This window comes from Capra hircus, chromosome 5 (assembly GCF_001704415.2).
Source record: "Capra hircus breed San Clemente chromosome 5, ASM170441v1, whole genome shotgun sequence".
Classification (NCBI taxonomy): Eukaryota; Metazoa; Chordata; class Mammalia; order Artiodactyla; family Bovidae; genus Capra; species Capra hircus.
This window is the reverse complement of record NC_030812.1, coordinates 108,857,372-108,869,561: the sequence shown is the minus strand read 5'-3', so window position 1 is coordinate 108,869,561 and position 12,190 is coordinate 108,857,372. Positions and strand designations below refer to the sequence as shown.

Below are 12,190 nucleotides of genomic sequence, written 5' to 3'. Positions count from 1 at the left end.
CTTGGCTGTCCTTAGTGTCCTGCTCTGCTCCCCGGGTTGTAGGTGCCCCAGCTCCTCTGTCCTTTCAACTCCCAAGTGTGGAAGAAAGAAGGATCCTGACATAGGATAGGTCTAAGCATTCTCACAAGGTGCTCACTTAATCCTTACAACATAGGAGAGGGGAGTGTTGTCCCTGGGTTAAAGGAGAAGAAACTGACTCACAGTCTGCTCACACATCTTAAAAGGAAAGACATTACAAAACTTTACAGTCTTTTCAAAGCTCTTTAATCATGTTCTGTAAGCCTCAGTTTCCTTATCTGTAAAAGAAGGGTAATGGAACTAAAGAGGGCTAGTGCTGAATATTTACTACCTGCCAGGTTCTATTATTTAAGACCGGGAGCTGTGACTCAGATCATGAACTCCTTATTGCCAAATTCAGACTTAAGTTGAAGAAAGTAGGGAAAACCACTAGACCATTCAGGTATGACCTAAATCAAATCCCTTATGATTATGCAGTGGAAGTGACAAATAGATTCAAAAGATTGGATCTGACAGACATAGTGCCTGAAGAACTATGGACGAAGGTTTGTAACGTTGTACAGGAGACAGTGATCAGAACCAACCCCAAGAAAAAGGCAAAATGGCTGTCTGGGGAGCCCTTACAAATAGCTGAGAAAAGAAGAGAAGCAAAAGGCAAAGGAGAAAAGGAAAGATATATCCCTCTGAATTCAGAGTTCCAAACAAAAACAAGGAGAGATAAGAAAGCCTTCCTAAGTGATCAGTGCAAAGAGATAAAAGAAAACAATAGAATGGAAAAGACTAGAGATCTCTTCAAGAAAATTAGAGATACCAAGGGAACATTTCATGCAAAGATGGGCTCGATAAAGGACTGAAATAGTAAGGACCTAACAGAAGTTGAAGATATTAAGAAGAGGTGGCAAGAATATGTAGAAGAACTATACAAAAAAGAGTTTAATGACCTAGAAAACCATGATGATGTGGTCACTCACCTAGAGCCAGACATCCTGGAGTGCGAAGTCAAGTGGGTCTAAGAAAGCATCACTATAAACAAAGCTAGAAAAGGGGATGGAATTCCAGCTGAGCTATTTCAAATCCTAAAAGATGATGCTGTGAAAGTGCTGCCCTTAATATGCTAGCAAATTTGAAAAACTCAGCAGTGGCCACAGGACTGGAAAAGGTCAGTTTTCATTCCAATTCCAAAGAAAGTCAATGCCAAAGAATGTTCAAAGTACCGCACAATTGCACTCATCTTACATGCTAGCAAAGTAATGCTCACAATTCTTCAAGTGAGGCTTCAATGGTACGTGAACTGAGAATTGAGATGTTCAAGCTGGTTTTAGAAAAGGCAGAGGAACCAGAGATCAAATTGTCAACATCTGTTGGGTCATCAAAAAGCAAGAGAGTTCCAGAAAAACATCTATTTCTGCTTCATTGACTATGCTAAAGCCTCTGACTGTGTGGATTACAACAAACTGGAAAATTCTCAAGGAGATGGGAATACCAGACCACCTGACCTGCATCCTGAGAAGTCTGTATACAGGTCAAGAAGAGACAGTTAAAATCTGACATGAAACAAAGGACAGGTTCCAAATTGGGAAAGGAGTACATCTAGGCTGTATATTGTCACCCTACTTATTTAACTTATATGCAGAGTACATCATGAGAAATGCTGGGCTGGATGAAGCACAAGCTGGAATCTAGAGTGCAGAGAGAAATATCAATAACCTCAGATATGCAGGTGACACCACCCTATGGCAGAAAGTGAAGAGGAACTAAAGAGCCTCTTGATGAAAGTGAAAGAGGAGAATGAAAAAGCTGGCTTAAAACTCAACATTCAAAATATGAAGATCATGGCATCTGGTCCTATCAGTTCAGTTCAGTTGCTCAGTTGTGTCCGACTCTTTGCGACCCCATGAATTGCAGCACGCCAGGCCTCCCTGTCCATCACCAAGCAAATAGATGGGGAAACAATAGAAATTGTGACAGACTTTATTTTCTTGGGCTCCAAAATCTCTGCAGATGGTGACTGCAGCCATGAAATTAAAAGACGCTTACTTCTTGGAAGAAAAGTTATGACAAACCTAGACAGCATATTAAAAAGTAGAGACATTTCTCTGCCAACAAAGGTCTATGTAGTCAAAGCTATGGTTTCTCCAGTAGTCATATATGGATGTGAGAGTTAGATCATAAAGAAGGCTGAGTGTCGAAGAACTGATTCTTTTGACCTGTGGTGTTGGAGAAGACTCTTGAGAGTCCCTTGGACTGCAAGGAGATCTAATCAGTCAATCCTAAAGGAAATCAGTCCTGAATATTCATTGGAAGGACTGATGCTGAAGCTGAAGCTCCAGTACTTTGGCCACCTGATGTGAAGAACTGACTCACTGGAAAAGACCCTGATGCTGAGAAAGATTGGAGGTGGGAGGAGAAGGGGATGGCAGAGGATGAGATGTTGGATGGCATCAGTGACTCAATGGACATGAGTTTGAGCAAGCTCTGGGAGTTGGTGATGGACAGGGAAGCCTGGTGTGCTGCAGTCCATGGGGTCCCAAAGAGTTGGACACAACTGAGCAACTGAACTGAGGTTCTATTATTAGGCACTGTTGTGATTCACATGTTGTGGTTGAGGAAACTGACTTAGAGAGGGTGAGTAATGTACCCAGGGTCGGTGGTGAGGACAGGATTTGAATGCAGCTTTGCTCCAGAGTTGCACTCTGTGCCTGGGCCATCTGCCTCATATAGTTTGTGAGAATTAAATGAGACCACTAAGTGCTTACTTAGCTCAGGGCCTACTACCTCGTCAGTGCTTAGTGTCTCCTGATGTGGTGATTATTATTGACCCAGCCTCCCTTTTTTGATGATTCTTTGTAGGCCTCTTACTCTTCCTTTCATGCCTGTGGTTGGTCCTCCATCTGCACGTAGACCAGAGTGTCCACTCTCCTCCAAGACTCCCACACTATGTCCTACATCTCACCACCCTTTTGCTAGGTGACATCCTAGCACAGAGGCAGAGGGCGGCCTCCAGCCAGTTGCCACCGATTTGGTGGCACTGCCTGAGGAAGGTAGGGTGTTTTCTGGGAACCTAAAATCTAATTCTGTCATCCAAACTGAGACCAATTTCCATGCCAGACAGTTGGGACCCTATGAGTATGAAACGAAATTTCCATCCAAACCTGTGTTACTGTTTCTGCGTCTTATGGTCACACGCATTTCTGAGGAGCATGCTTTGGTGTTCTCTCAGAACTCCAAGGGAAGCCTGAGATAGCAGACACGGAAGGTTTTATTTCTTATTTTATTTTCTGGCTGCACCTCGTGGCATGTGGGATCTTAACTACCCTGACCAGGGATCAAACCTGTGTCCCCTGAAGCGGAAGTGCTTGGTCTTAATCACCAGATTGGCAGGGAAGTCCCCACCGAAGATCTGAGATATATGGCCCTGATGGATTGTGAGGTGACTCTGGTCCCCTTGTGGCATCCAGTAGAGAGGTGACACTGGTTTTGTTTGTGGACTCGAAATGAGCCATGCCGAGCTCTTTGAGTTCCCAAAAGTCGATTCCATACTTTGCAGAGTGAGAACCGCCCCGCCCCCCTTTGCACAGGGAAGTGTTGCTTGTCATGTGTGTTCATGTCTGCCGCCTTCTCTGATCGTGGCCGCCCCGCACCGCAGATGAGGAAACTGAGTCTCTGTTGGGGAAACTGGGTCGGGGGCAGGACAGCGCTGTTCGCTTGTGCACAGTGGCAGCTCTGGAACTTTCCATCAGCCTCCCTTCCGTCCCACTCAGTGCTGTTTCTCTTTCTTTTCCCCACCTTCTTTCCAGGTCCCTCCAGGCCCAGATCCAGGGGACAGCGCTGGTGGGGAGCCAGCGGGGTGCCCATGCAGGAAGCTGCCAGGCGTGGTGAGGTGGGCATGGGAGACCGCGCCCGGCTGACCCAAGACTCCGTTTTCTTCCAGACTGAGGGGGAAGGTGGTGGGGCCACCCCACCGGCCCCCCAGAGGATGCAGTTCTTCGGCCGCCTGGTCAACACCCTCAGCAGCGTCACCAACTTGTTCGTGAACCCGTTCCGGGTGAAGGAGGTGGCCGTTGAGGACTACCACTCGCGCCGCCGGGTCCGAGAGGAAGGGCAGCTGATTCTGTTCCAGAACTCTTCCAACCGCACGTGGGACTGCATCCTGGTCAACCCCAGGAACCCCCAGAGCGGATTCCGGTGGGTAATGGTCAGTCGCCCCCTCCCTCACCCCCACTTTGCTCCCTTAACTCCTCCCAGGTCTCAGCCTGGAGGTCCCCTGACCCACAGCAGCTTCTTCCAGTCAACATCTGAGGGGTCTGTGATGGGTGGGGTGGCCGCTCTTAGAAAGGAGGGAGGGACTTCCTGGCCTGGATAACTTCCGGCCCATCAGGGTCCTGGCAGCAGGGACTGGAGCTGGACAACTGTTTTCCTGCCCTGAGGCTTGACCCACGTGGATGGAGGGAGGGAGGAAGGATGAGGAAGTGGAGAAAGTCACATCGGGAAAGGTCCAGGGATCGCCGGTAGTCCTGGGTCGTTAAGGCATGACTGTCCTTGGAGGGGCTGGTTGGCCGAGGTTTGTTGGGGGCAGCCTGGAAGGGGTGGACACCTGTGCTTCTCAGGGCATGCTGGGCCCCCTCCGTGGGCTAGAGGAAAGGGTAGGAAGCCAGGACAGGGCTGAGGGAACCGAGCAGATGCAGAGCCGGTTGAGAAAAGGGGACAGAAGAGGCCAGTGACCCAGAAGGCAAGGAGCTTGGGGGAGCTCGGCAGACTAGCATTGAGTTGGGCTGGTGCTGATGGCCCTTCTTCATTGGTTTCACCTGGCAAGTTGTCTTGTGATCCAGGGAGTGAGCTGGGAGGTGGGAAGTGGAGGTTAGAGGGTGGAATGCTGGAGCTGGGATCCCGAAGAGCTGCGGAAATGGGGATGCCAAGGCCTGGGAGTGACCGGGAGTGAGGGCTGCAGCGAGGGCCTGCTGTGCCTGACCCTAGGCTTCTCACTGGGGGTCGTCATTGCGTGGCGGTGGGGGTCTACCCCACTGCTCTGAACACCCTGCACTTTGTGGAGAGCAGGCTCGGGGTACTGGACTTCCTCTTCAGGGGGTCAGGGTTCTGTCTTTTAAGTCTCCTCCTTTCCTTGCTGGAGGGCTTTCAGTGATGGCCAAAGTACTTAAATGTGTGGGATGGGGCTGTCAAGGCCCTGCTTCCAGGTGGAGGTGCTCCTATTCTATAGCTGCAGAGCTCCGGGATGGGACAGGGGGTTGGGGTCTTCTACATGAATCCTCAGGTTTTATTTCCAAAGGCCTGGGAGTCCTGCAGCATCCCTATGGACGGAGAGCTGGATGCTGGCTGGTATAGATGCAGCTCTGATAGCTTTGCATTATATTAGTGTGTGTGAGGCACTGGTCTGACTCTCAGCTCCCTTCATCTTCATGGCCGTCCCCCGAGGCAGGGCTGTCACTGACCCCTCCTTACAGAGGAGGAAACACAGCTCGGAGAATTTAAGTAACTTGCTGAAGTCACAAAGCCGCTGGATAGCAGAGCCGGGCTTCAGACCCAGTCGTTCTAGCTCGAGGACCCACCTCTTCCTTTTCATCCAGGCAGGGCCCTTTTCAGTGGGATGAGCTGCGGGGGTCAGTGTCCAGCTCCCCCCGGGCCCATCCTGGGCCCCCAGCCTGGCATATGGGCCAGGCGTCTGGCTCTTCTGGGGTAAGCCCCGCGGCGGTCACCTGTAGCACTGCTGTGTACATTGTGATAACGTCCATACTTCTCTTCCTGGTGTGAGTTAATCATTCGCTGCTGACATTGACTTGTGACATATGGTCCTTGATGAGCCCCGCCAGCCTCCCACTGGTATCTCAGCAGAAGCAGGGCTGTACGTCCCTGGAATCCTGGGAGGAATGAGCAAAGCACATGTGACACGTGACCTTCTCTTCTCAAAAGGGGACTGAGTTTTTTTCTTTCTAATTATTTATTTGGCTGCGTGTCTTAGTTGCGGCATGTGAACTCTTGATTGCTACATGTAGGATCTAGTTCCCTGACCAGGGATCGAACCCAGAGTCCCTGAACTGGGAGCATGACGTCTTAGCCACCGGACCACTAGGGAAGGGGGTTGACTTCCCCCTAGGGGTTGGCCCCTAGGGGGTTGACTTTTGAGGCCCTTTGTGCTGGGACTCTGCCTGGACACACACCCTGGGGTTTACCCATTCACTGTTCAGCCCATACCCTGTCTCCAGCAAGGGCAGGTCAGTAGCCAGGAAAGGTGGAGTAGGACCTGCATTCAGTGGACTGAGTGCCCTAACAGGCTCATGTGAGACTCGTTCCCTGCACAGACCTCACCTCTCTACTTTCTCTTTGCCCTGGTGCTCTCCCCATACTCCTTGGCCCATGACTCTCGGGCACCTGCTGTGTGAGCCTGTGCTTACCCTTCTCTTCTCCCTCACCATTGCCTGAATTTCTGTCCACCCCTCTTGTTTTAGATTGCCCATCTGTCTCCCCCACCAGCCCACAGACTCCGGAAGGACAGGGCCTGGGTCTGAGTCATTTCTGTTAGCGCTCAGCTAGTATCCAGTACTTGGCAGGTGTTTAAACCTTGGGGCTCTGTCCTCGGAGGTCCGCTGAACTACAGCCATCCGTATGAAACTTTGCAGTCTGTCTCTGAATGAAGGTTACAATAAGAACAACATTTAACACTGTTACCATCTCAGAAGAGGTGATGCAAAGTGTGTGTGGCTTCAGTGTACCTACCATCTACCTTTCCTTGGTTTCTGTATATACGCCTTGAAGAAAGAAATGGCAACCTACTCCAGGATTCTTGCCTGGAGAATCCCATGGCCAGAGGAGCCTGGCGGGCTACAGTCCGTGGGGTTGCAAGGAGTTGAACATGACTGAACACCTACACAGCAGTCAACTTTGGTTGGATGGATGGACCAGCCCATGACCACCGAAGGTCAAAGTGTACATGCAGGAGAGATGGGAAAGGCTTCTCTGGGGTGCTTGGGTTAGAGCTGGCCCATGCTGGTGAGGAAGATTTCAACAGAAGGCCTAAGAGTGCATCAGAGCAAAGTCACCAAGGGAGGAAGAAGGGAGAGAGTTAGAAACCCTCTAACCCAATGGTTCTTGGCCATTTTTCAGTCCAGGACCCCCTTGAGAATCTCAGGGTTCCCTGTTCCCCTGCTAAATGCATATCCATGCATTTGCCTGCCATTTCCTGAATCCCAGGCCCTCTGGATAAGGGGCCCCCTTATCCACAGGCCGCTTCCACCAAAGCAGAGGCTTCCCCATGCTGATGCCAGGGTGCTTTAGTCTGCAGGCTCAGTTCTAGAAGAGAGAAAAGACACTGCCCCGTGGGTGTGCCAGATCCTCCCCTTTTCTCCAGATCTTTCTTTCACCTCCTTGTTCTAACCTGGACCTGACTCCACCCGAGGGCAGTGCTTCTCTGCAGGCCTCCCAAGAGTTTTCCCTCCCAGGTTCCCTCCCACTGGGTCTGGAGGTGGGGTCGCTTGCTCTTTGCCCCTCAGTCATGAAGTGCATCGCATCCTAGGCTAACATCCACTCTCTCCCCTGGCGGCAGGCATCTCCCCCAGATCCTCGAAGACGTGAGCCCGTGGCTCGGACCTGCCTCGTGCCATCACTGCTCCTGGCTTGACTCTTGGTGACTGTTTCATTCATAGGGTGCCACGCCTAACACCCAGGGCTCGTGATGCCTGACCGCACAGCCGTTGCCTGAGCCCAGTCATCACCAGTAACAGCAGCTCTCCCATAGATACAAACGCCAAACATCCCACTTTCCGACCTCTGCCTCCTACTTATCTGCTCCTTCCCTCTGGTATTCTGAATGCCTGGTGTCCCCTTGCAGATGAGGCAATGACCCTGCCGCCTTTTTACCATCCCCACGCCTATTGTGAATTTCACTCCTTCATTTCAGTTCAGTTCAGTCGCTCAGTCGTGTCTGACTCTTTGCAACCCCATGGACTGCAGCACACCAGGCCTCCCTGTCCCATCCCCAACTCCTCGAGTTTACTCAAACTCATGTCCATTGAGTCAGTGATGCCATCCAACCTGTCATCCTTTGTCATGCCATCCTCTGTCATCCCTGTCTCCTCCTGCCCTCAATCTTTTCCAGCATCAGGATCTTTTCAAATGGAGTCAGTTCTTCACATCAACTGGCCAAAGTATTGGAGTTTCAGCTTCAACATCAGTCCTTCCAATGAACACTGTTGCTTCCTGACCTGCATACAGGTTTCTCAAGAGGCAGGTCAGGTGGTCTGGTAGTCCCATCACTTTCAGAATTTTCCAGAGTTTGTTGTGGTCCACAGAGTTAAAGGCTTTGGTATAGTCAATAAAGCAGAAGTAGATCTTTTTTCTGGAACTCAGGACTGATTTCCTTTAGGATGAAGTGGTTGGATCTCCCTGCAGTCCAAGGGACTCTCAAGAGTCTTCTCCAGCACCACAGTTCAAAAGCATAAATTCTTCGGCGCTCAGCTTTCTTTATGGTCCAACTCTCACATCCATACATGACTACTGGAAAAACCATAGCCTTGACTAGATGGACCTTTGTTGGCAAAGTAATGTCTCTGCTTTTTAATATGCCATCTAGGTTTGTCATAACTTTTCTTCCAAGGAGCAAGCATCTTTTAATTTCATGGCTGAAGTCACTATCTGCAGTGATTTTGGAGCCCCCCAAAATAAAGTCTGTCACTGTTTCCCCTTCCATTTGCCATGAAACGGTGGGACCGGATGCCATGATCCTAGTTTTCTGAATGTTGAATTTTAAGCCAACTTTTTCACTCTCCTCTTTCACTTTCATCAAGAGGCTGTTTAGTTCTTCTTTGCTTTCTGCTATAAGGTTCATGTCATATGCATATCTGAAGTTATTGATATTTCTTCTGGCAATCTTGACTCCAGTTTGTGTTTCATGCAGCCCAGCGTTTCTCATGACGTACTCTGAATATAAGTTAAATAAGCAGGGTGACAATATACAGCCTTGACGTACTCTTTTCCCAAGTTGGAACTAGTCTGTTGTTCCATGTCTAGTTCGAACTGTTGCTTCCTGACCTGCATACAGGTTTCTCAAGAGGCAGGTCAGGTGGTCTGGTAGTCCCATCACTTTCAGAATTTTCCAGAGTTTGTTGTGGTCCACAGAGTTAAAGGCTTTGGTATAGTCAATAAAGCAGAAGTAATCTTTTTCTGGAACTTTCTTGCTTTTTCGATGATCCAGTGGATGTTGGCAATTGGATCTCTGGTTCCTCTGCCTTTTCTAAAACCAGCTTGAACATCTGGAAGTTCATGGTTCCCGTACTGTTGAAGCCTGGCTTGGAGAATTTTGAGCATTACTTTACTAGTGTGTGAGATGAGTGCAACTGTGCGGTAGTTTGAGCATTCTTTGGCATTGCCTTTCTTTGGGATTGGAATGAAAACTGACCTTTTCCAGTCCTGTGGCCACTGCTGAGTTTTCCAAATTTCACTCCTTACCTAGAGTAAGCCCCGCAGCACATTGTCTTCACGCACTTGCATACACTCTGCTTTCCTGTTGTCCTCTCCGTTCATCACGTTTACTTGGCAAAACCCCAACACAAGTTAATTCCAGTTCTCCACCGTGGCTGGTGGAGCACCCCTCCACACTGACCGCTCTCACTTTGAGCTCTCAGGGTGGATGGGCTGGATGTGAGCCTATGCGTTTGGCAAGCCTACATGTAGGGACTTTCCTAGTGGTCCAGTGGTTAAGAATCTGCCTTGCAATGCAGAGGACACCGGTTCCATCCCTGGTCGGGATGCCATGAGATAACCAAGCCCCCATGCCACGACTAAGACCTAGTGCCTCCAAATTAACAAAGAAACTCTCTGGTTCTCTTGGAAGGCGCATCTGGTCCTCCCTCCTCCACCTCCAGTCCCTCCTCTCCGTGGTCTGATGACCTGGCTTCTGTCTCACTGAGAAAGCAGAAACCAGGGGAAGAGAAAAAGAGCTCCCTCCACCCCATTGACTCCAACCTGTACCCGCATCCGGACCCTTCCCCGTCGTGACTCTAGACTCACCAGCCGTGCGTCTGACTGAGCCCCTTCCCGCCTCCAGGTCATCCCCTCTCCGCGTCAGGACATCAGTTCACCAGTTCTTTCCTCTCTCTCCCACATAATTCCCCCCTCTTTACTAGATATTTCCTATCGCTGTACAAATAAGCTTAAAAAAAAAAAATCTCCTAAACTCCACGTTCCCCCTCAGGCACGGCCCGCATTCAGGCAGTTTTCCTCTGACATATTTCACCATCATTTCCTCTCCTCCTGTTTGTTCTCTTTGTTTTGTATGTTCTGGTTTTTTTTTTTTTTTTAAAGTCTAGTTGATTTACAGTTTCAGGTTTATGACATAGTGGTTCAGTATATTTATAGACTATAATCCATTTAAAGTTATTATAAAACCATGACTTAATTTCCCTGTGCTGTATAATATATCCTTGTTGCCATCTATTTTATACATAATTATTTTTTTAATATTTATTTATTTAGCCACACTAGGTCTTAGTTCTGGCATGGGGGCTTAGTTGCCCCATGGCATGTGGGATCTTAGTTCCCCGACCAGGGATGAAGCCTGTGTCCACTGCAATGCAAGAGAAATTCTTAACCACTGGACCACGGTGGAGGTCCCTAAATGTAGTTTTCTGTATCCCTTAATCCCCTTCCCCTATTGTGCCCCTCCTCTCTGCATGCTCCCCAGTGGTAACCAATAGTTTGTTCTCTGCATCCGTAAATCTGTTTCTGTTTTGATACATACATTCGTTTGTTTTATGTCTTAGATTCCTTAGATAAGTGATGGCGTCTTATGTTTGTCTTTCTCTGACTTATGTCACTAAGCATAATACTTTATAGCTCCACCCTTGTTGCCAAGGGCAGAATTTCATTCTTTTCTATGGCTGAGTCGTATTCCATTGTCCATCTGTCGGTGCGCATGTAGGTTTCTTCCATAACTTGGCAATTGTAAATAATGCTGCCACGAGCCTTGGTGCACATGTATCTTTTTGAATTAGTGCTTCCATTTTCTTTGGATATATACCCAGGAGTGATGGTTACTGAGGTATTTGTGACAAGTCACACCACCCTTGTCAAGAAAGAGAACATTGCAGCACCCTGAAAGCCCCTCTTCCCCACCCTCCCAAGATAATCATTAATCTGACTTCTAGAACTGCTTTTGTGTTTGGCTCCTTTGACCAGCATTTGCCTGGAGGTCTGCGTTTTGCACATTGCTGTGTCAGTCCTTCTCAGTGCTGTGGAATCCCATTGTGTAGCTACAGCCTAACTTTATGCATTTGCTGGTATTAGCAGATATTTGGGTTGTCTCTGGTTTTGGTGCATACATGCCTGTATTTCTGCTGGGCATCTATCCAGGACTGGAATCGCTGGGTCGACGCAGTACATATTCTTAACGTCCACGAGTAATGCTCATCTCATGTTCTACCAGCAGCAAGTGAGATTTCCTGTTATGTCACGTCCTCTGATCCATTGGATCTGTAGTAGTACGTAATTGTGGTTTTAATTTGCCTTTTCTTGATGCGTATGCAGTTGAGCCCCTTCGATATGTTGATTGACCATTTGGCAGTCCTCTTTGGGCAACTGTCTGCTCAGTTGTCTTGAGCATTTGAAACATAAAGTTCTTTTCCTTACAGCGTTTTGGCAGGGGTATTTTGTATGTCTGTATTTCAAGACTGTGTGGATTCTTTACCACTTGTGTGGAGTAAGTGGTGAAGTACCCGCCTACCAATGCAGAACACACAGGAGATGTGAGTTCGATTCTTGGATCAGGAAGATTCCCTGAAGAAGGAAATGGCCACCCACTCCAGTATTCTTGTCTGGGAAATCCCATGGACAGAGGAGCCTGGTGGGCTACAGTCCACGGGGTTGTAAGAGTCAGATGTGTCTTAGTGACTGAGCAAGAGGATGAACATGATTCCAGATACACACCCTAGAAAAATTACTAGAGCTAATCTATGAATTTAGTAAAGTTGCAGGATTCAAAAGTAATACCCAGATACACACCTTTGTAGGTTCCGTGTGTTGTTCTGTTGCATTGTGAATGTTCCTTTTTATTCCCACTTTCTGAGAGCTTTCATTTTAATCATACAGCCTGTAGTCTTGTGAATCTGCCTTTTTTCACTTAGCGTAGTGGTTTTGCAATTCATGATTGAATGTTTTCTTCTTCTTA

The 12,190-nt window shown here is 48.5% G+C and overlaps 1 protein-coding gene across 5 annotated transcripts in view; it reads left to right on the top strand.

The window, feature by feature from the left end:
• The window catches only part of PLA2G6 (phospholipase A2 group VI), a 57,453-nt gene that overhangs the window by 8,166 nt on the left and 37,097 nt on the right, over positions 1–12,190 (top strand). For 3 of the 5 annotated variants that reach the window (XR_001918124.1, XM_018048750.1, XM_018048752.1), the window contains exon 2: positions 3,816–4,203. Coding sequence is in view for 4 of the 5 variants with exons in the window: in XM_018048750.1 (XP_017904239.1) it covers positions 3,872–4,203 (332 nt within the window). In the remaining variant the exon portion in view is untranslated. The remainder of the gene's footprint in view (positions 1–3,815; positions 4,204–12,190) is intronic. The other 2 variants (XM_018048751.1, XM_018048753.1) reach the window with 1 other exon arrangement.